Source organism: Parambassis ranga, chromosome 4, assembly GCF_900634625.1.
Source record: "Parambassis ranga chromosome 4, fParRan2.1, whole genome shotgun sequence".
In the NCBI taxonomy this organism is placed as follows: domain Eukaryota; kingdom Metazoa; phylum Chordata; class Actinopteri; family Ambassidae; genus Parambassis; species Parambassis ranga.
In genome coordinates this window covers 8,084,531-8,106,640 of record NC_041025.1, presented here as the reverse complement: position 1 = coordinate 8,106,640, position 22,110 = coordinate 8,084,531, and the positions used below count along the sequence as shown (strand labels likewise).

Sequence of the window (22,110 nt, the reverse complement as noted above, 5' to 3'; positions counted from 1 at the left end):
TTACAGTGTCGCTTTTTTCATTGGATATTGTCTGTAATTTGTTTTGTTTTTTGTTTACAAACAAAAAATATATATTTTATTTTTGTGGTGTGCATCTTAAGACACATCGGTTCAGTGAAATATGCTCTGTTGGTGTTGTACAGACGGCCTGCATCAGGTGATACAGCTATCGGCCATGTCTCTGCCTCCTGGTATGGAGCGCTTTAATTTGGAGTGTGTGGAGCAGGTGCACAGAGAGGCGGAGGGTCACATGGTGGAAACGCACGTGTGTCAGGATGGACTGATTGCTGTGAATTGGAGCAAGGCGACATGTTTCTGTTTGGTTCGTGGCGCAGCAGCTAAGAATCGATTCAAACGAGTGTTCATTTTACGCGGAAGCATGCGTCTACGAAAGAGTTACCAGGAGAGTAAACAAAGCTGAAGCAATCACGTAAGAACTTTGTGGAAAAGGAGTAATTAACCTCTGTGCCCCCCCCCCCCCCTCCTCCTCCTCCTCCTCCCCCCGTGAGGAAACTCAGCGTGCGCGCAGAGCGGATGCCGGGAGCGCACAGGCACAGTTTGCGGTGAGCTGTCTCCGTCAGTGAGCCTGCGCGGGCTCGATGAGCGACAGCAGGAGGAGGAAGACAGACAGACCGTTGCCGTGGCTGAAAGTCAGCTTGGATGGCACTGAGTTCCCGTTGAGCGCGAGCGGCAGATCACCCAAGTGGCGAGTCGGGGGGTGGGTGGGGGGGCTGTGCGTAAAACTCAAAGAAGTCGGGATGGACGGCAAAGGCACCCTGAAGATGTTCAGGAAGAAGCGGGAACTTATCAAGACACCATCCATCTCGAAGAAGAGCCGAGCAGGAAGCCCGGGGCCTCAGAGCAGCGCCCCATCTGTGAGTGGCGCATCACTTCTGGTTTTGTGTGTGTGTGTGTGTACGCGTGTGTGTCAGATGACCTTCTGGAGGGGACAAGCGACAGAGAGTGCTCCGGACCAGGACTGAGTGTGTGTCTGTGTCTGTGTGTGTGTTTCAGTGGAGCTCTTAATAGTGTTTAGTTGTCTGTGATCAAGGTTTCATCTCAAGACTAGTTAAAAATGAAGCGGTGTCACAGAGCTGGGTGCTCAGGTGGGCACCTACAGCCAGTGTAAGTCCTGCTGTATGTATGTTCTTTTGTTTTTTTTTGTTTTTTGGTTTTTTGTTTTTACAGTCAGAGCAGGGGCAGGCTGCTGTGTGAATGTTTGTGAGTTGATTTAAAATGGGGTTGGAGCTGTAGGAGGAAGCAGCATGCTGAAACGTGGTGGCAAAAGTAGCTACAATCCTTACTCTACCAGTCAGAGAGTTAAGAAAGCTGAAACAAAAGGCAAGGACAGGCTGGACATACTGCCCAACAAACACAACATATGGCTTAAACAGGTACGTTCATGTGTATTCACGTTATAGGGACGCTCCTGTGTGTCTAAGTAGTCTGGCCAGGTTTGCTGAAGATGCACTTTTCAGGCCTGGGCTGAGGATGAGCAGCACTAACAGGCTATAGAACATTTTTTCGGGACTTTTTGTTTGTTATGTGGTAAATGTTTAGGTTATTTTCCACTGTTCTTACTCCACGCAGTACATTTCTGCTATTCAACACTTGTCTCAGTTTGCCACGCCCGATGCAGCCTTGGAGTCAGGAAGTATTGCATAATGACATGCAGGATCTTGTGAAAGTCTTCATGTGTGTGTTTACCAACAACAGAGCTGCTGCTTTAAGATGTCACGCCTCATGCCTTTTTCTCTCCCGCTCCCTCAGCTGTCCATTCTCCAGGAGCAGCCTCGGAAAGATGCGGGCGATGCTGCCCTCTCCTCTTCGCCCTCATCTTCCTCCACTTCTTCCATGCTCACTCCGACCTCTGCTGGGCTCCATGACCCCTCCCTGTCCTGCCCGGGCACCCCGAGCACACAGCACGGCAAGCTGGCAGCAATACCTGGGGTGGGCTGCCCGTCTCCTGTAGCCACGCTGAGGAGGCCCACCGCACTGAGCAGACACGCCAGCGCTGCAGGTCCACTTTTACAACATCAGTGTTTATGAAATGTGCTCGATTGTAGCCCACTCCCACACCTGAAACGGCCACTAAAATCAAATCTTATGTTTGCAGTTAAACTGTTGGGCCCTGCTCTCATGTCACACTGTCAATAAAAGCCTCTGCCGGTAAACTCTCAGCTTATCTTAGCATAGGGGCTAGAAACAAGGAAACATCAGCTCCTTTTGTTTAATGTTTTCGAAAACACAAAGGGTAACCACAGTGCAAAAGAAAGATTTCTGGTGTCAGACTATTTCCTGGAAACAGTTGCCGGGCTTCTAGCTCCAAGAAGTTACTGGAGTTCTTGGTAACTTTGTCTTTTGAGTCAACTCTTTGTCAGAAAGTCAGTATGTGCACTGTGGAAATATTCTAATGAAGATTTTGATCAGTGTCTTAATGCTGAATGAGTCTTTTTGCTCTCCTCAGGGTTCCCGCTCCAGTCGTGGGTGTTCACTAAAGGCCAAGGGAAAGGAGCCTTGACCCCGACTCCTCCGTCTGAGAGTCCGGAGAGCACCGTCATCGAGGTGGAGGACATCCCAGCCCTGCTGAGGGACGTGGCGCGCTTCGCGGAGGCTGTGGAGAAGCTGAAGGATGTTGTTGTGGCTGAGGGTGAGAGCGGATTCATGTTTAACTCTGAAACGTGTCTGAGGACGTGTGCTATGGTTGGATGTGATTTGAAGCTGGAGACCAAACATACTTGTTGTTTGTGTCAAGCCAGGTATGGTTTTCAGCTTGTGACACTGCCATTGTTTTATGTGTCTGTGTGACTCGGTCAGACACTCTAACACGTACTAGTTTGCAGACAGAACAATGCTGTTTGGTGTCTCTCTTCCTCTTTGTGCTCCATTTTGACAAGACCTTGCATGACTAGGACTTGAGGGATCCATGCGTTTCCATCGGCCTTACATCAGTTTAGTTCAGAGACACGTGTGCTTTACGTGCACCGGGGGGAAGAGGAAGAGGACACGATGAGGGTGGAGCCACTCTGCACTAGCAAACTCACAAGTGTCTCTGAGCTCCCACATGAAGGGTTGTGTTTCCGCTGCACCCACTGAGTCGACCGCACTTCAACAGGAAGCCAGCTTCTTGTGTACTGCAGCAGCATACTCTTCTACCTGCACACTGCAGCGATGCTTAAACTTGATTCCACCTGCTAAACACACACACTGCGCCATTGTTTTAGAACAGATGCATGTCAGACAGTGAGCATTGTATTTTTGTATTTTTTGTTATCTGGCTCTGTTCTGACATGTTCCCCACCCACAGTGAGCTTTCTAAACAGGAAGCCATGATGGATAGCCTCTGACAGAAAGACCTCGTCCAAACTTCCTCCTCTGATAGGCTGGCTGCGTCACTGTGACACGCTGCCTCGTCTTCTTAATCAGCAGCACAATTTGAAGCGACTATGATCAACAACGCTCCCTAACCGGGATCTACTCCTTTAGTTTAAAGTGTTCTCATAAAGTGGTGATGCTCCTGTCACGAGCCACGGAGAAGAGGCTCTGATCATAAAACCATAGAAAAGTCCACATCCACTCTGCTCTGCCCGCTGCTCTGACACTCTGACACATTTTTGTAGACGGACTGTGGGAGGGTAGCGGGCCGACTGCCCTTTGTCCTCCTCCGTCAGCTGCCTTGATCAGAAAAAAGGTTGAACAGAGGAGTGTGAGGTTGCAACATTCGTCAGAAAAAGTTGAACCAGGGTGAGCAGGAAATGAGGATGCAGGCTGCAGATGTGTCACCAGTTACATTAAAGCTGACACTGTGTCTTAACCTGGCCCGTCTGCCACTGGTTTGCCTCTTATCTCTGTCCTTATCGTCTGCACTCAAACTGTCTTCATCCATGCAGTAGAGAGCTATACAAAAGTCTGTCCATCAGGGCCTCTAAATTTCACATAATATCCTGTTTATACTAATACTATACTTTTACGTTTATACTAATGCAAAGTGTACTCATTTTGTTGTTGGCTTTTTCTTGGCTGGAAGCAGTAACATCCAAAGAAAAGTCTGAGGTTAGCCTCTAACAGATGGTGACAGACAGAGGTGTGTAGTAGTCACCTGCCGGGGTCTGAAGAAGAAACATCAGACGATCGTTTGCATGGCAAGACGATGAAAATAGTCACATAGTCCTTTAAAAGCAGCAAATCAACAATCTCTTCAGTAAACATGTGGCAGGCTTTATTTCCTCTTTAGCAACACCAAGTCATTTTTACCAATGCATTCAAGGACAGTTTGACATCTGAGAATCATTAGTTTTTCCCTGTATGTACCACAAACTAGCACATTTTCACAACTGCACTGCCAGTGATAATGTATCGTTGACACACACAGCAGCAGCTAAAAATGGAGTGCTTGTGTGAATCGAGCTGGTGCGTGTTAATTGTCTTATTGCACTGACTAACTTGTCTCCATGTCCCACCCAGGTAAGGAGAGCCAGCGTCCCATTGCCCACGAGTGTTTGGGGGAGGTGCTGCGGATCCTGCGTCAGGTCATCAACACCTACCCTCTGCTGAACACCGTGGAGATCCTCACTGCTGCCGGCAAACTCATATCCAAGGTCAAAGGTCAGTCAGTTGTGCAGAGGAAGGATGCAGGAGATTTAAGTGCCATTTACAACACTGCACTGTCCTGTAAATGGTGTGACATCATTTTCTCAGCAGTGTTTTCTGACCACAACTGAACACGGATTTTTCAGGTTTCCACTATGAGGCCTGTAACGAGGCGGACAAGAAGGACTTTGAGAAGGCAATTGAAACCATTGCAGTTGCTTTTAGTAGCAAGTAAGTAGCAGATGATGAAGTTACAACCTGGTGTCAGTGAAAAGTTGCTCCAAAGATTGTAGATAGTACCTTCATTTCTTTTTTTAACACATGCTACAGATCAGGTGGTGTGCCTGTGTGAGACTGTGCACCATTAAAAAAAAAAAGCAGTCTGTTGTTGTTGGGAATGAGAGAGAAGTGCTGTGATGGTGACATATTTGCATGAGGCAAAAGCTGAAAACAGGAAGTGGTTGTTCTTCACTGTATGACACAAAACCAACCCTTTGAAAAATGCTGTTGACTTAGTGACTGTTACATGAACAGATTGCAGACTGAAGCGGTGGTAAATCATAAGAACACTCACATGATTTAAAATACTCAACAAACATTAAAACCAAAACAGTTGTGCGTCACTGAATTGAAAAACTGATTTTTCATCACTTTTTGTATTTATAATAATCACACATTTATGTTAACACACAAAGGAAATTTGACTGTTCAGTATAGTTGCAGCATGTTGCACCCTCTGTCCTACCAGTGCCATTTTAAGGTTTAGACAACTGTCAGAGCAGTAGGAGGAAGTGAGCTGGCAGACACAGTTGAAATCAGCCTGGTGGGTCTGTTTCCTCATTCTCTCCTCCACTCTTCCTTTGTTTGACTCTGCCATGAACACGAACACCAAAATGGAGATTCCGCCTCTGTTGTCTGGCAGCAGTTATAAGACAGATGATAAAAGGGTCCAGAAAAACAAAAGTAACACGATCAAAATGCACTTATGATAGAAGCTACTTCTTTGGATCATTTCCTGTCTCTGGTGTACCTGTAGAGGTTTCACACTAGGTCCAGACCTCTTCCTCTTTCCTTCTTTCTCTTTTAAAATCTGCTTGACGTGTTCCTGTCAACCATTTTCACTAATGTGGTGTTTGTGTTTCGTCATCAGTGTGTCTGAGCTGCTGATGGGAGAGGTGGACAGCAGCACGTTGCTGTCCCTGCTCCCCACAGAGAAGAGCCGGGTGAGTGTTCATCAGCCACACTTTGATCGCTGTACATACAAAGAACTATCCACTGAGTCAGTAACGAGTCATGTCTGTGTTGTGCAGTCAATGGAGAACCTGTACGCTGCAGCAGGCCAGGGAGGAGACGGAGGACACTTTAGGAGCGACCTGCAGGACATGGGTATCACCTTCAATTACTCGCCATCATTTCACTCTGACATATGCTAAATGTACACCACTTGCAGTCCTTCTGACTTCCTGTGTGGATATATTACTTTTTTTAAATGTAAATATCTCAAAAATATTTGTGTTTTTTTTTGTCCACTGATATTTGACATAACTTCAGCTCCTACGGTTGTCTCCCTCTGCTGATGTAAACACTGCAGTGCAAGAGGCACACACAATAACTGGAGAGAAAAAGTAAAAATGTACAGGCATTATAGTGTGCAGTCACCACAATCAACAGGAAAAAAATAAAGTGCAGGATGTTGCAGATCCCCCTTACTGCCCACAGTTTGATGTCATGGCAACCTACTTGTACCCATTGCTGTGCCCTGTGGTTGGTGTGTTTTCATGTGCAGGCAGAGGTGAGGAAGTGGATGTGATCCTCCAGCGCAGCGAGGGAGGGGTGGACTCTGCACTTCTCTATGCCAAAACTATTTCCAAGTACATGAAGGACCTGATCACATATGTGGAAAAGAGAACTTCACTGGGTGAGTGCCTGAATTGGCAGAAAGTATTGTTGTAAAGGTGGGGTGTGACATCTGTAGCTGACTATAAACACTTTTGTTTTTGTTTTTGTTTTTGCCAGAGACTGAGTTCTCCAAAGGTCTCCAGAGGTTATATCAGTCCTGCAAGCACAGCATAACACATGTAAACATCTTTTCCTGCTTCTGATGAAATGCAAAGCTTTGTGGCTGTGGTTAGCTTGTTGCTCACTGTGAAACCTTTGCTCCCTCCAGCCCCACATGCCCCTCTTCTCCATCTACTCTCTGGCTCTGGAGCAGGACCAGGAGCAGAGTGTGGGGCTGCAGCAGGCCAACACCACCCTGCACAGCCAGACCTTTATTCAGGTAAAGCTGTAAATAACCATGATGGATTATATAATTATTATTGGTGACTCCTGTTGATCTGCTATGTCCTGACTGGATACAGTGACATAGACTGAAGCAGAGACATGTGAATGTGTGAGTGATAAGGTCTGTGCATCGCCTTGTGTGCCGTCAGGTGTGAATGAGGCCTTTAGAGTAGTATTTACATGCAACACTTCTCAGCAGTTTGTAACCTCCTGGTGTTAACTGTGTGTGCAGCCTCTGATGCAGCGCAAACAGGAGCACGAGAAGAGGCGGAAGGAGATCAAGGAGCACTGGATTCGAGCTAGAAGGAAACTGGTAAGATCTTTAATGAGTCTTTCTCTGATTTGTCTGAGAATTGAAAGGACCACAAACACTTATGTGTTTATGTTCATCTTGGTTTAGATGGAGTGTGAGGCAAACCTGCGCAAGGCCAAGCAAGTGTACGTGGTCCGCTGTGAGGAGTACGAAAAGGCCAAAACGGCCGCCTGCCGAGCTGAGGAGGAGGGAGGAGGATCTACTGCAAAATCTGTGGAGAAGAAGAAACGAGTGGAAGAAGAAGCTCGCAACAAGGTTCTTATCAACACCATCAATTTTTTTGCTGTGTCTCATATTTCACTCTCCAGCAAGAACCAGACTTGTTTTTCAGTGCTGGAATTGAAATGATGTTTATCTTGTCACCACAGTGTCACATGTCTTTATTTGTGTTATACCTAAAAATGAAAAATAGCACCCGACCTAAAATGAAAGTCTGTCTGTGTGTGTGTGTGTGTGCAGGCAGATGAAGCAGAGGCCACCTATAAGACATGTATCGCTGATGCCACCACTCAGCAGCTGGAGCTGGAGCATACGAAGGTCACCGTGCTGAGGCAGCTGCAGGACATCATCAAACAGAGCGATCAGACCCTCCGCTCGGTCAGAACACACAGACTCAGAGTCCTCAGGCTAGTGTCGTACCTGTGAATGTTCCTTTTTTTTCTAAACTCCTGACTTTCCTCCTCCAGGCGACCATCTCCTACTACCAGCTCATGCACATGCAGACCGTGGCCTTGCCCGTCCACTACCAGACTCTGTGTGAGAGCAGTAAACTGTATGACCCTGGACAGCAGTACGCCGCCCATGTGCGAGACCTGCAGCTGCCTGAGCAACCTAATGTCCATTACACGTTTGAGGCGTACTCCCCCTCCAGCTCGTCCTCACAGTAAGACATTCACACACATTGGGCTCTTTTGAGAATCAGAGTCAACACAGAAGGTCCTGACTGTGTTAAGAAGAGCACTTCGGCCCTAAACAGCCATTTTTCATTATATTGTTGTTCCATATTCCACCTACAGAATATCTCTCTCAGTGCTGTCTGTAAAATGTTGGCTTACCTCTGATTCATTTTAAAATTTAATTTAACATATAATGTTTGTGTTGTTGTTTATCTGCATCTTGTACCACACGTAAATTCTGTTTCAAAAGGTGCTGTAACAATTATACCATATACCTATACCAGCTTTACTGTGTTTCTAGTCTCTGTGCTAAGCTGCCCAGAAGTATATTTATATTCATATTTATTATGCAGACATGAGAGAAATCCTTAGCCAGTGGCTTATTATCTGTGTACATACAGTACCTGCACAGTTATGAACTATATCCAATCCTTATCATTGCAGACAAGGCCACAGACCAAGAAATGACAGTTTCAACACAGACACACATTCGAGTCACACGGACAGCCCTGCCATGAGCGTGGACACGCCAGCTGGAGACACAGAGGTCCAGCGCAAGAGTAAGCGAAGCCTGCTGCAGCTTAGGGAGATGATTATGCTGCTACCTGTAGTTCTTTGAATGCTGTTGTAGTGTTTATAGAGAGTAGAATCACATTATTTGTATGCGTATACCAGGACAGGGCCACAAGTCGTGGGGTTCAACGGTGAGCGACGACAGTGTTGGAGGAGATGGAGGCCTGGATTCTCCCACTGCCAGCACCAGTCAGTGTGAACCTCTACTTTAAATTATGTCTGTTCCCCCTCAGCAGGTCATGTTCACACTGTGGTTTTCTATTTAAGGTGACATCAATAAAATTGCTCGGACGTCATCAACAGGAACGATGTCGTCCAACGAAGATGCAGATGAGAAAGACGGGAACGTAGGCTCATTTGAAACTCCAAGTAAGTCCTCCAGTTTGTCCTCTTTTAGCACGTTTAATCAGATGTTTTCTGTGACTGTGTGTGTGACGTGGTTTGTTCTGTGCAGACATTAACGGCATGGATCCAGATGTGGTGGTGTCCACCAGACCTTTCCGCAACATGAGCCTGTCCAAAGCAGCCCAGACCCACAGACTGAGGAAGCTGCGGACTCCTGCTAAGTGCCGTGAATGTGACAGCTACGTTTACTTCCAGGGTGCCGAGTGTGAGGAGGTGAGGTTTTTACCATCGAACATCCTCCTCTGAGACATCATGTATAACTTGATGTAGTGCTTGTTCTCAGCCAGCAGTTAAACGAGCTGTGTTTTCTCTGTCCTCCCAGTGTTTCCTGGCGTGTCACAAGCGATGTCTAGAGACTCTGGCCATCCAGTGTGGCCATAAGAAGCTGCAGGGCCGACTGCAGCTGTTTGGCAGGGAGTTCGCTCAGGTGGCCAGCTGTGCCAGTGACGGCATCCCCTTCATCATCACCAAGTGCATCTCTGAGATAGAGAGACGGGCAGTCAAGATGAAGGTGAGGAAGCGCATTTGGAATTTATGTTTAAGGGACTATAGATGAACTTTGAGGTTTACACCTCTGCCTCTTCCTCGCAGGGCATCTACAGGGTGAACGGGGTGAAGACTCGTGTGGAGAAACTGTGTCAGGCCTTTGAGAATGGCAAAGAACTGGTGGAGCTGTCTCAGTGTTCACCACACGACATCAGCAACGTCCTGAAGCTTTACCTCAGACAGGTACACATGCTGCATCTGTAGCAGCTAGATGGAAACAAGTGAAGAAGGCAGCCGATTGGTCTGGAGATATAACTGAGATATAATAAATAAACTGGCACTGGATCTATTTAACATCCGTCACTAAAGAAACATAAAGGGACTGTTGCCTGTAATTATAAAGGAGTAATTCTTACATTTTATTACAATAAAGTAGAGTTTAAACATTCAGAGTATATAAGCATATATATGTTTTTAGTGGTCACGAATGCCCTTTCCTGTTTCCTACCACCTCAGCTGCCAGAGCCCATCATGCCTTTCCGACTGTACAACAAGCTGATGGGTTTGGCCAAGGAGAGCCTGCAGAGTGAAGGAGACACTCCAGAGGGAGAGGAGGCCGAGTCCAGCAGCATCAACCCAGCTGTGGTCAGAGGGCCTGAGCTGGTGGACCAGGGCCCTGACACCGACCCAGAGGTCCTAGTCCTGGTGAACAGTCTGAAAGAGCTTCTGAAAGAGCTGCCGAAGGCTAACATGTCCACTCTGCGCTACATCATTCGCCACCTGAGAAAGTTAGTGATTACAGCAGCCATGTAGAAATGGAAGGGAAATGAAACTGCTTGTTCTTCTCTTATCTGCCTTTTTCTTCCTGCTCCTTCCAGGATCGCAGAACTGGAGGAAGATAACAAGATGAGCCCCAGTAACTTGGGGATTGTGTTTGGCCCCTCGCTAATGCGTCCCCGTCCAACTGGAGCCACGATATCCCTGTCCTCTCTTGTTGATTATCCACACCAGGCCCGCATTGTGGAGGCCCTCATAGTCTTCTATTCCTCTATCTTCCAATCCAAAACTTCTCAGACCAACAAACCGGCCCGCTCTGCCTCCACCTCTGCTCAGCAGGTAGGACTGCATGTGATCTGTTTGTGTGCGTGCGCATGTCAGCTGAAATGTTGGGAGCTGCTGTACACTGAAGGCAGTAAATGTAAAACAATAAATGGTACTTTTTGATTTGGTAAACGGATCTTTACATGTACCCTGCCGACCTCATTTGGTGAATGTCACTTTGTGTTAAAGGTTGTAGTAAAGTAAAAAAGTAAGAGACAGAACACACCCACAGTTGTGCCTGTTTCAGCTGCAGCCTCTTTTTACACCTACTTTTCTCCCTGATTTGCATGTTTGACATACTGTTTATAATATGGATGGACCAGCACTTTTCAGCCTTTTATTTTTCTCCTGCTTCAGGAAAGCACCCAGGAAAAGATGGAAAGCCCTGCTGATGGAGAAGAGGTCAACAGCAGAGAGGAACAAAAACCTGAGTCTGATAAGACAGAGGAGGGATGTGGTAGGTTCATAAAGGCCAGGTTTCATAAAATGCTTCCTTTTTAATGCTCCTATTGACTTACCGGTAATAGCGGAGAAAATCCTCATTTAACGCCGCTCTATGTCCAAATCAGGAAGTTCTTTGGGCTCTCTGGGTTCTAACGAGCAGCTCCCTGACTCCGACTCTGAACCGGACGAGAGCAGCCAGAGGAGCCGCAGTCTGATGAAGCAGGAGAGCGAGGTCAGCATGGACGACGACCAAGTGAGCTACAGGGACAGCCTGGACCTGTCCAGTCAGTCATCAGCCCACACCGAACTAGAACAAGTTGCAGATCAAGATCACGAGAACCCAGAGGGAAGTGATCCCCCCGCTCTGCCCGACAGCGGGCCCCCAGATGAGGACACAGGAGTAGAGCAGGATCTGAGCACCTCTCTGGCTCAGCTAAACGTGAACCAGTCCAACAACAACCACCTTTACTCCCCCGTGCTCAGCCTGTCCGGGCTTCCACTGGCACGTCTGTGTGGAAAGAAATTACCCCTGACAAGAAACCGGGACAGTGAGCCTGAGTTTGTCTGATATTATTCACATGTTCTGTACATCCAGATCAAATTTTAACTTTTTTAATCAGTTTAGATGTTTTCAGCTACATGCTTTACTGCTCCTAAATGCCTAATGATTCTCATTTCAACAAGTTTGATTAAAATGTCAGTTTGTATTTTAAGTCTTTTTCTGTTCAGAGTGTGTGCACCTGTGAAAACTCTTCATGTCGTTACTAAAATTTAAAAAAATAATTTAGCAGTTTCTTATAAATGTTGCATGTATTACCTTGTTATTTTGTCAGTTTTAATAAAAATTCTTTTATTTTGAAGCTGTATTTTTTTTCCCCCAACCTATTCTGTGTTTATTGTATTTTACAGATCTGATAAGCGCATGTACTGTTGTTGTAGCAGATTTTTATTTCCTGGTACAGGGGAGGAACTATTCAATGCAGTGAGAGGCAACACCTACAGAACAACAGAACAGCTGTACAATCGTCAGTCCACAGCGACAGCATGCCTTTCAAAAGGAAAAAGAAGGTAAGGCGTCTCTAACCATTACTGAATGATGTAAGAATGATAAAGCTGAACTGTGTTTTCATGAATGTAGACAAATACGTAACTTAGCTTGAGAAAAAACTTTTAAAAGTCAGTAATACAAAACATTGACATCTAAACAAGTCAAAATATGAGGGATGATGAACAGACATGTGGGAGATGTAACACTGAGTTTTACTGGTCCTACATGTTGATCCTGATGAATATGAAAAAAACAGTGAAAACTTCTTAATCTGAGTGAGGGGAAAAATCTACACTGTAGGTTAAGCCATGTTAGTGTGTGCGTACCTGTCTCACTGGACCAGTCTGTATGTGATGTACCTTCCAGCTGTCTCGCTAGATTTGATGATCTTTACTACCTGAAAAAAAAAATCAGGAAAAAGAGATTGATTGGTGTAAAATGACACTGCTCCACCTCACACAAGGTACAATGTACAGGTGTTGTGTTTGCATAAATGCAGATATCACACATTACATGCAAATTTTAACTATAATAAGTCTAGTTTATTACAACACGAGTGTTTATTCTGGTAGAGTTGTAGCTAATTTAATCAGTAAATTAAAGTTCATTACCTGCCCTCTTTTCAAGCCGTAGTAGCGAGACACTGGGTCTCCAGCCTGAATCCTTGGCAACTGATCTGCCTTTATTTTGCTGAGGTAAAGTGTTAAGGGAAACAAAATGCATATTTACACAAATCACTCATTTATTACTTGCCTTCAACAAGGTTAACTTTGCTTCGCATGTCTGCTCTGTGCATATGGGGAGACGTTTCTCAGGCACAGTAAATTACTGTAAACAGTAAATTACTGCATAGGATTGTCAACAATGTGAGGACAAGGATACTATCTTTCTAGAAGTTCAGTTACTTCCTTCTTTGTCATGACAATATGTTCCGGTACAAGCTTTAAAGTACAGACAAAAATACATCAGAATAAGAAATGTAGGAATTGTGGTCTGTGAGTGTGTTTAGAAAACATTTCAAACAGTGGAAAATAAGCTGTTTACACCGTGCTCTGTGATGTTGATAAGCAGCTCTTGTTGTAGAAACTGTTCCAATATGTACTTGGGTGCCATGTCCACCGTAGCCTGTATGATATTTCCATTAGAGTATTTACTGTGAAGACACACCCAGGCAAAAGAAAAACAAGGACTCTGGAGTTTACCTGTTTTGCTAATTGTGTCATGCCCATCTGAACAACAATAATCGCACGTGTGATGTTCTCCTCCTGCATCCTCCGGCAGTACATCTTAATTGTTTTGATCCCCACCCTGGGCTCGTCTGACAGGGGAACAAAAAACAAGGTGTTATCGCTATTGTATTTCCATAAACAAATGCTGCGTGAGTGTCTTACCTGGAAAAAAGACAAACATCTGGTCGGTGGGCTCATCCTTGTGGGCCACCAGCACGGTGAGGTCTGTCCGTCTGGGACGCCCCTCGCTGGGTTTGTCTCCAAACTGACTCTTGAACTCCTCCAGTGTCTGGTCCAACTCATCCTGTGTCACCAGGTACCCCCTGTCATGGCAGAGCTGTGGGTGTAGAAGTATAGCCAGAGTCAGTGTGTACAGCGATAACTACACCATCACATTTCGGAGTAGATAATTATTGACCCGGAAGTTCGTATCTGTAGCCGTTTATTGATGCTTTTCAAGTCTCTGCCCTAAATATCTGAGTGCCACCACACTCTGAACTGGACAAAGCTTTAATATTACGTCTACTGAGTAGAATCGCTAAAAGTGCTAAGCTAACGTGCTAAGTAATGATTCATTTCTAACATACTTCAATGATTGTTTTGTGGATCTTCCATAGCCTGTATGTTTCCTCTTCGTCATCCATTTTGTTTCTATTTTGCTAAAAGTTTCGCCTTAAAAACAGTTAATTAGTGAACAGAGTGCTTTTTCATTCAGTGGAAAATAATGAATCCAAGCGCAAACGTCGGGATAGAAACCTGCCACGGGCGGGAATTCTCGTGGTTCTCGCGGGACCCGGGATCGGGCGGGAGTAACATTGCCTCGGTCGGGAGCGGGCGGAGTGGGTAATCGGAATAGTCGGGAAATCCTCCCGGTGGGCCGCTTGATTCATGGGCCTGTCGGCGACGACGAATAGTAATCACGGTAGAATATGAATGAATCTTTGCAGCGCTGTTCGCGCTGAATCGACCTGTCTCTGAGACAGAGCCCAGATAGCAAACTTTTTGGCTGTGGCTTGGCATACATCTCGTTGGCATGGTTATGGATTACCATAAAAGACACGAGTTATGGCATATGTCTGGTTTGCCAAAACCCTGGCATTTGGCTTCATTGTGGTGTGGTTGTGGCTTACCTTAATACATCAAAAGGCGCCAACGGTATTCCATCATATGGCTGAGTTATGGCATATGTCAAGTCAACCCAAAGAATGTGTAAAGAGCGGGAAAGCATCGTGACGTATTCGGGTTGCATTTTGGCATCTTTCTGGCAAGCCAAAAGACTGACAGAAGCCCGGGAAATTTCAACAGCTACTCAGAGAAAGACGCCCTTCTTCTTCAGTTTCTCCAGCACATTCACTGAAGAGGGTAAGTGCACGTTACTATCTTCAAATATTACCAGTAACTACACAACTACAGGGAAAACAGGGCAAGATTTTGATGTGGATAACCGTTTAAACGTTAATTTCGCTTTTCCTTTCAGTTTTGGTGTGTTGCGGAAACAGTTCAAATGTAAACTTCAAAGTTAAAGTTTAGGCAGTAGACACTGAGGTGTTTTAACTGTATGCATAAGACTTTAACAGGTACTACGTCATATAATACATAATTGTAGATTAAATATTACATTGATACTCACTAACATTCGGTTATTTTATTCTGTTGAAATATTTCATTTACAGACTTGTTGCTGTTAACACAGCTCTCTCTCTCTGTCACACACACAAAGTGCCGCAACTCTGTATAGCTCCGGTGACACACAAGCAGGATCAAGCTTCCACAGGTTCGGTTTGTGTTTATCTGCAATAAAACAAATTATTTCTAATTTGTTTTCCCTTTTGTTTTCAGTGCGTAATGGCTTGCACTCAGTGTCAAAACACTCGCAAAAGAGCCCTTAGAAGAATTTGTGGACACCTGTCCACAAATAAAGACAGTATTGGTGAGTACATTTGAGCTCTTTAAGGTAAAGTAATGCAATAATGTGTGATTTAAAAATAATTATAGTAATTTTCCATTGCTCTCCTTAGGCTACAACTCTTGGATTGGTTGGGGGTGCCACCCTCAAAGACACAGTTTTTCAGATTCTAAAGAGGGCCATGAAAAATGACCTTGCCAAAAGATGACAGCTGTTATCATTGGTAAGTTTCATCACTGTAATAGTTTCACTGCTGCCCTGCACTCCGATGTTCTTTTTTCCTTACAGTGCATTTTTCTCTCCAAATGAATTTGCTTATTTACTTATGTTTACTTCTACTTTTCACTATTCACTTGTCATTGGTGTTGTAGCTACTTATATAACAAATTGAGTAATTCAGTTTGTTTTGTCTTGTTTGTGTGTTTCTGACTTTCAGATGCTGTGAGAAGAAACCCTGCCTGCGCCGCTGCCACGGACGCAGACATCACAGCTGCTGGTTTTACTGGGCTAGGGATAGGGAAGGAGGGAGGAAAGAAAGGATGCTTTCTATTTGTGGTGAGGTTTAAAAAAAGAATAAGTAAAAAAAATATATATGTTTATTGATTATTAATGTTGTGTTTATTACTATTAATAATAAAAATGAATTGTGGTGAAACTGAATCTTGATTTTTTTTTTTCTACAAATGGACACCATAGCCTATAATTTCACAATATAACTTTATGAGCATAGAGTGCTAAGATATAAATAAATAAATGAATAAGCCATATGGCATAGTTATGGTTTCATTCTGGGTAACTTTTGGCTAATCTTTGGCTGAATGTGGGATTTTGGGGGGCAGTTATGGCTATGTTTTGGAGTTCCATAGTGGGTTTTTGGCAGGTTTAGGGTTGATTTTGGCTTCCTTTGGTTATAATTTTGGCATTCCTATTTTGGGCCAAAATGGGGCCATGTGCTGTGCCAAAACTTTACCAAAATGGCAAGCCAGTTTTGGCCCAAATGTGGGCCATAATAATTTTGCTATCTGGGAGGGGACTTTGGGAGACCATTTCACACAAACACCCCTTTGCATAGCTCACCGTCGGTTTAGTCCACAACTAACTAAACTAAACAATAGTCTAGCGTTTTAAAAATAACAAGGATTCAACAATGTATTCAAGGACACTCCACGAGCCACATGATGTTGGTCCAGCTAAACCTGATTCTTAAGCAAAGCATTGAAACTGAAAGTTTGTAAAGGTTTCCATAGTCCCACCTTGCCATTTTTTTAATTTAGAAAAGCACTGAATTAAAGCAATAGATGTGTAGTAATGCATTATGCACTTCAGACAGACTGTTTGATATCAGCATATCCAGTTAATGTATGGATTTCGGATATTTGTTAAGACTGCAGGCAGTCTCCGTCACGTCTCCTTTATAAAATCCCAGTCTTTTTTTGTCCCAGTTCAGTCCCGTTACAGATGTCCTTTATTCAGAGAGGCCTTTAAAGTTGGGTCCTGTACAAGGTGGTAAGGCAGTCTGTTGGCTGAGGAGTTTGTCCATGATGGCCATCTCTGCATCTTTCTTTGGCACCTCTTCCACAGGGGTCCAAGACATGTCGTGTTGAAGTTTGAACGCACCGAGGAACTGATGAGGGCAGCTCTGGCCCCATTCCTTCAGAGAAGGAAGGAAAATGAAAGGTAAGCCATGACGACACAGTGTTTTTTGTGTAAATGTCTCTTGATCCGTTGAAACACACATTTGTGTATAGTTCTATAACAGACACACACAAATAACACTTATCGTTAGAAGTACACTGTTTAGCTTTGTAACCGTGAAGGTTCGCTTGTTCTTGCGTAACTTACAGGAGGCTTTTTGGAGACTGAAATTTGGAAATTTTGGTACTGACACTGCAAGGCATACCAAAAATTCCATAACCAGTGAAAACCTGTTTGTGTTTCCAAAGCACACATAGCTGTATGATACCTAGTCATATCCTGCAAAAACTGCCACCTAGCAATTCATCTGCTCCTGCCTAGGTTACATGAACTTTGAACATAAACTTTCAGGCTTTCGATGACACATTAGGCTGTTACACATGTTATTTTTGTGTTGGAATGCAGAGGATCTGTTAGATATTGAAATAGTGACTCCTCCCATTCATGTAGGGATGACGTACTGAACAAGCTAGTAAAATATTTAGCTTGAGAAACACCAACCTTGGGAGAGATGATTGAAAAGTATTTCTGCCCAGATGGCCGCTCATAGAGGTAATACATGTTTCCTGGTTTTTTCACAATGTTACATGCAGCATGGTGGAGGTCAGCGTCTCGCTTTGCCTCTTCCAACACCTAGAGGAGAGAAGAAAGTACAATGTAAAAACTGGATGTACATCTACAGTCTGAATTAGGATAAGATGACTCTGAATAATCTATCCTAGGCAAACTGCCATTCGTACCTTTTTCGCCTGTTCCTGCAGATACCTGATCTGATCAGCAATGACTGTCAGTTTGTTGCAAGCATTGGCTCTTATAAAATCATCTCCCTAAAAGAAAAACGCCCTTTTTTCAGAATATTTATCTTACCAACAAAAACAAACAAACAAACCTCCAGTACACACCTTCTGTACTTGTGCTGCCAGGGCCACAAGGTCCATGGGGTCTCCGACTCTGTTGGTCTGGTAGGAGCTAACCAGTTCCACACCACTGGGAGCGCTGCTGCTCTCAACCAGCGTCACTGCAAAACACACACACGTGATATTATATCACAGTTACAGTATGGACTTAAAGCTGCCTGGTGTCAAAGCTTCTACAACAACTCCAGTCATCTTTATTTTTACAATACTCTTATAGCTATGTAATGGCATACAGTCACAAAAGCCTTATAAAAAATTATTCTAAAGTAACATGATGAAGATTCTCAGTCATCCAGGTCATCATACGTAGAGAAGATTGAAGCAAGGCGTCTGGACTTGTAGAGTTTTCTAGAAGACGTTTCGCTGCTCATCCAAGCAGCTTCATCAGTTCTAACTGTTTGGTGGGGAAACATGGTTTATATGTGGTTACAGACCTATGTGGGTGGGTCTGGGTAAAACTTAAAAAACTTAAAACAATAGCACTAAATGTTTCCATATTTACCTGTAATATTCTGGCTGACTGGGCCAGGTGTGTCTAACGACTGGCTAACTGCCGGAGGTGGACTGGTTGACAGCCCTTTGTTCTTACTGTGAGTATGTGCAAACTTCCTGGGAATGGATGGAATCACTGCATTGTATGTGGTAGAAAGATGATGTCTGAGGCCACCACCTCTGTTAAGGGAAGGTTTTTCCAGCTATAACATAGATGGCTTCCTTGACTCCTCTTTCAAACCACCTTTCCTCCCTGTCTAAAATGTGAACATTGTTGTCCTCAAAGGAGTGTCCTTTGTCTTTGAGGTGGAGGTGAACAGCTGAGTCTTGTCCTGAGGAGGTGGCTCTCCTGTGCTGAGCCATTCTTCTGTGGAGTGGTTGTTTAGTTTCTCCAATGTACAGATCAGAGCATTCCTCACTGCACTGGAATGTAGACAAGGATTCAACAATGTATTCAAGGACACTCCACGAGCCACATGATGTTGGTCCAGCTAAACCTGATTCTTAAGCAAAGCATTGAAACTGAAAGTTTGTAAAGGTTTCTATAGTCCCACCTTGCCATTTTTTTAATTTAGAAAAGCACTGAATTAAAGCAATAGATGTGTAGTAATGCATTATGCACTTCAGACAGACTGTTTGATATCAGCATATCCAGTTAATGTATGGATTTCGGATATTTGTTAAGACTGCAGGCAGTCTCCGTCACGTCTCCTTTATAAAATCCCAGTCTTTTTTGTCCCAGTTCAGTCCCGTTACAGATGTCCTTTATTCAGAGAGGCCTTTAAAGTTGGGTCCTGTGCAGTGAGGAATGCTCTGATCTGTACATTGGAGAAACTAAACAACCACTCCACAGAAGAATGGCTCAGCACAGGAGAGCCACCTCCTCAGGACAAGACTCAGCTGTTCACCTCCACCTCAGAGACAAAGGACACTCCTTTGAGGACAACAATGTTCACATTTTAGACAGGGAGGAAAGGTGGTATGAAAGAGGAGTCAAGGAAACCATCTATGTTAAGCTGGAAAAACCTTCCCTTAACAGAGGTGGTGACCTCAGACATCATCTTTCTACCACATACAATGCAGTGATTCCATCCATTCCCAGGAAGTTTGCACATACTCACAGTAAGAACAAAGGGCTGTCAACCAGTCCCCCTCCGGCAGTTTCATAGTCGTTAGCCAGTCGTTAGACACACCTGGCCCAGTCAGCCAGAACATCACAGGTAAGTATGGAAACATTTAGTGCTATTGTTTTTAAGTTTTTTAAGTTTTTTCCCAGACCCACCCACATAGGTCTGTAACCACATATAAACCATGTTTCCCCACCAAACAGTTAGAACTGCTGAAGCTGCTTGGATGAGCAGCGAAACGTCTTCTAGAAAACTCTACAAGTCCAGACGCCTTGCTTCAATCTTCTCTACGTATTCTAAAGTAAAGTCAACACATATGGCATACAGCCGAACAAGCCATTTAAATGTAGAATTACTTATTTACAGCATTGTTATCCATTATAGAGAAGCAGCTACAGTTATTGTTATTCAAATATAACTTTCATAACAGTGACAATGACTTTAGTCGGATAACATTAAAGACTTCGTGGACAAACATGAAGTTTACACTAAATAAACCGGGTAAATTTGTTACCTGTGGTGGCTCTGTCGGGTTGGTTGGGTAGACTGACAGTCCTGTCCATGTTGTCCTCTCTCGGGCTGTACAACAAACCCTTTTCTCAACTATTTTCTAGTCGCTCTGTGGTCTGTAGATTGTTTAACCTGCCGCTGGTTTTGTAACCAGCAAACGTTTAACTAAAAATACCGGAGGCTTCACGGGGTCCTTAATCTCCGCCCCGTTTCGCCTCAAACTGTAGTCCAAATTTTGTGCCTGAGTAGAATACAATTAAAAATATATATGCTTTGGAGTTTGGATATGATTATTGACGGTATTTTTCTTGCAATCCCTTACTGCTGTTGATACAAATGTAAAAACGTCTACATTTTGTATATTATATTCCTTAACAATTATGTTTATGTTTTCAGGCCCGCCAACAAGGCCCGCCCAGCTCCACACCAGAACATTTACAAGAAGAGAGATTCCACCATGAAAGTTGCTTATATTACATATTAAAATATAATGACACATTAAAAGAGCTGTTATAATGGTTGCTTCTCTTACTGTAACATTACGTGCAATTTTGCCTAGGTAAACGTTATATGTCACCTAAAACCTTTTTTTTGTATATTGCTGTATATTTTTTATTGACTACCTACCGATCACTGTTTCCCCCATAATCCATTGCGTGCAGACCATAGATTCTGTGGTGTAGTGTTATAAAAGTTTTTGTTCTGTTGTCATTTCTGCTCCCATTATAATTGTTTGTATCTTACTTTTCTGACCAAGTAAATGGGACTAGATAAATATCTAACATAATTATTTTGGATAGTAAATAATTATAAATAGGCCTAAATGTTTGCTATTTTGTAATGTTATCATGGGAAACGTTCACTTTCCTTTTTACATTGAACAACTATTCAATCAACTTATATCAGAGACAAATCCAATCATCTACTCATTTTTTTTCTTGTTTTGTTTTGTCTTTTTTTGTTCAAGTTGTTTAGGTTTATGATTCTTATATGATAAATCCAGCTGATCGTATAATAGCTGGTGTGTTTGGGATGGATGATGCAGTGGTGGGGGAGTTACCGGGGTCTCCCCTTTTCAAACCACACCTCCAGAAAACTTGCTGCTGGAAAGAGGTAGTAGCTTCTCTCTCTCTACCGGCTCCTCGGTCTCAGGTCCAGGCTCCTGCAGAGCCCTGACATTTTACCATCATGGAGCTCCGTTACGCGATAATATTCCTGTGCCTTATTGTGCCGCTGTGCGCGTCGGACTCTAATCTGAGCACTCCCTTGGAGCCCTATGATTTTCTCTTCGACACGGAGGTAGAGGCTTACTATAAGGGGGACTGGCTGTCGGTCATCCTGAACATGGAGAAGGCGCTCAGGAACAAAGCTATGGTCCGCAATGTGAAGGTTGAGTGTCGGATTAGGTGCGCCAACCAGTCCGCTTTCGGCGAGCCTTTAACCGGTCTGGGAGTTCCCATCCCTGGGGATAATTGCCAAATATAAATCACAGCTCATTTGAATGGAGTGCATTCTTTTTTTTTACTGGCCTGCCACTGTCACAGCTTACAACAGAACAGAGCCCAACCTGAACTTTTCCTCCAAATGTCAGGAAATGATATCAATGCATTCCTGGCAGCAACAAAAATTGCTTCCCTTGAGTAAATAATATGTGCATAGCAAAAAATAAAATTATATGATAATCTGTTTTTCCCCCTTTCTTCCACTTTCCTTTAGAAGTTAAGGATCCTTGGAGCTATAATTGATGTGTGCACTTACATGGAGACAAAGCTGACACCAAGGCCAGAGGAAGTCATCACTCAGCCCCCCCCCCCCCCTTTATATTCTACTTTCATCCGTTTCATGGGATTAAATGTAAAAAACAGAAATATGGAAACTATCTCAAATAAGTTGTTTGAATCCTCCACAGGACTTAAACAATTTGTCCTGCAAAGTGCCATTCAAATGCTTATTTTTTTATTTTTTCTGCTTCTGTTTAAAAAAAAAACCCTTATGTGCAAGCTCTTACAAATGCTGATGTGTACGTGTGCGCACACGGTTTCTACACATGTCCTGAATGAGCTGAATCTTTTGATGTTTGAATGGTTTGAATTGG

The 22,110-nt window shown here is 43.9% G+C and overlaps 3 protein-coding genes and 2 long non-coding RNA genes across 6 annotated transcripts; 3 read left to right on the top strand and 2 right to left on the bottom strand.

Moving 5' to 3' along the window:
* The first annotated feature begins 547 nt into the window (after window positions 1-547).
* On the top strand, window positions 548-11,951 carry arhgap45b (Rho GTPase activating protein 45b). Of its 2 annotated transcripts, none has more exons than XM_028404819.1 (24): window positions 548-875; window positions 1,771-2,020; window positions 2,468-2,650; window positions 4,465-4,605; window positions 4,737-4,821; window positions 5,741-5,813; window positions 5,901-5,976; window positions 6,377-6,508; window positions 6,607-6,668; window positions 6,758-6,868; window positions 7,106-7,186; window positions 7,274-7,441; window positions 7,646-7,783; window positions 7,873-8,069; window positions 8,527-8,642; window positions 8,758-8,844; window positions 8,923-9,024; window positions 9,110-9,273; window positions 9,383-9,571; window positions 9,652-9,789; window positions 10,063-10,334; window positions 10,425-10,662; window positions 11,005-11,104; window positions 11,217-11,951. In XM_028404819.1, the coding sequence occupies exons 1-24, from the start codon at window positions 600-602 to the stop codon at window positions 11,657-11,659; spliced, it is 3,822 nt and encodes a 1,273-aa protein (XP_028260620.1). In that variant the 5' UTR covers window positions 548-599; the 3' UTR covers window positions 11,660-11,951. The 2 variants fall into 2 exon arrangements, with proteins under 2 accessions (XP_028260620.1, XP_028260621.1); XM_028404820.1 differs by lacking the exon at window positions 548-875 and adding an exon at window positions 933-1,394.
* Window positions 11,952-12,335: 384 nt separating this feature from the next.
* LOC114434587 (DNA-directed RNA polymerases I, II, and III subunit RPABC1-like) lies at window positions 12,336-14,012 on the bottom strand. The gene is made up of 5 exons (XM_028403909.1): window positions 13,956-14,012; window positions 13,531-13,750; window positions 13,342-13,457; window positions 12,751-12,829; window positions 12,336-12,536 (listed from the first exon to the last, which is right to left on the bottom strand). Exons 1-5 carry the CDS (start codon window positions 14,010-14,012, stop codon window positions 12,514-12,516), a joined length of 495 nt encoding a protein of 164 aa, XP_028259710.1. The 3' UTR covers window positions 12,336-12,513.
* Window positions 14,013-15,087: 1,075 nt separating this feature from the next.
* On the top strand, window positions 15,088-15,835 carry LOC114435196 (uncharacterized). The gene is made up of 3 exons (XR_003670548.1): window positions 15,088-15,298; window positions 15,387-15,497; window positions 15,711-15,835. It is a non-coding gene; the product is annotated as an uncharacterized LOC114435196 (long non-coding RNA).
* Window positions 15,836-16,502: 667 nt separating this feature from the next.
* Window positions 16,503-20,199, bottom strand: LOC114435194 (uncharacterized protein C1orf50 homolog). Its single transcript, XM_028404822.1, has 5 exons — window positions 20,020-20,199; window positions 17,872-17,987; window positions 17,710-17,796; window positions 17,471-17,602; window positions 16,503-16,925 (listed from the first exon to the last, which is right to left on the bottom strand). Exons 1-5 carry the CDS (start codon window positions 20,066-20,068, stop codon window positions 16,740-16,742), a joined length of 570 nt encoding a protein of 189 aa, XP_028260623.1. The 5' UTR covers window positions 20,069-20,199; the 3' UTR covers window positions 16,503-16,739.
* On the top strand, window positions 16,712-20,519 carry LOC114435195 (uncharacterized). The gene is made up of 2 exons (XR_003670547.1): window positions 16,712-16,951; window positions 20,412-20,519. It is a non-coding gene; the product is annotated as an uncharacterized LOC114435195 (long non-coding RNA).
* The last annotated feature ends 1,591 nt before the right edge of the window (window positions 20,520-22,110 follow it).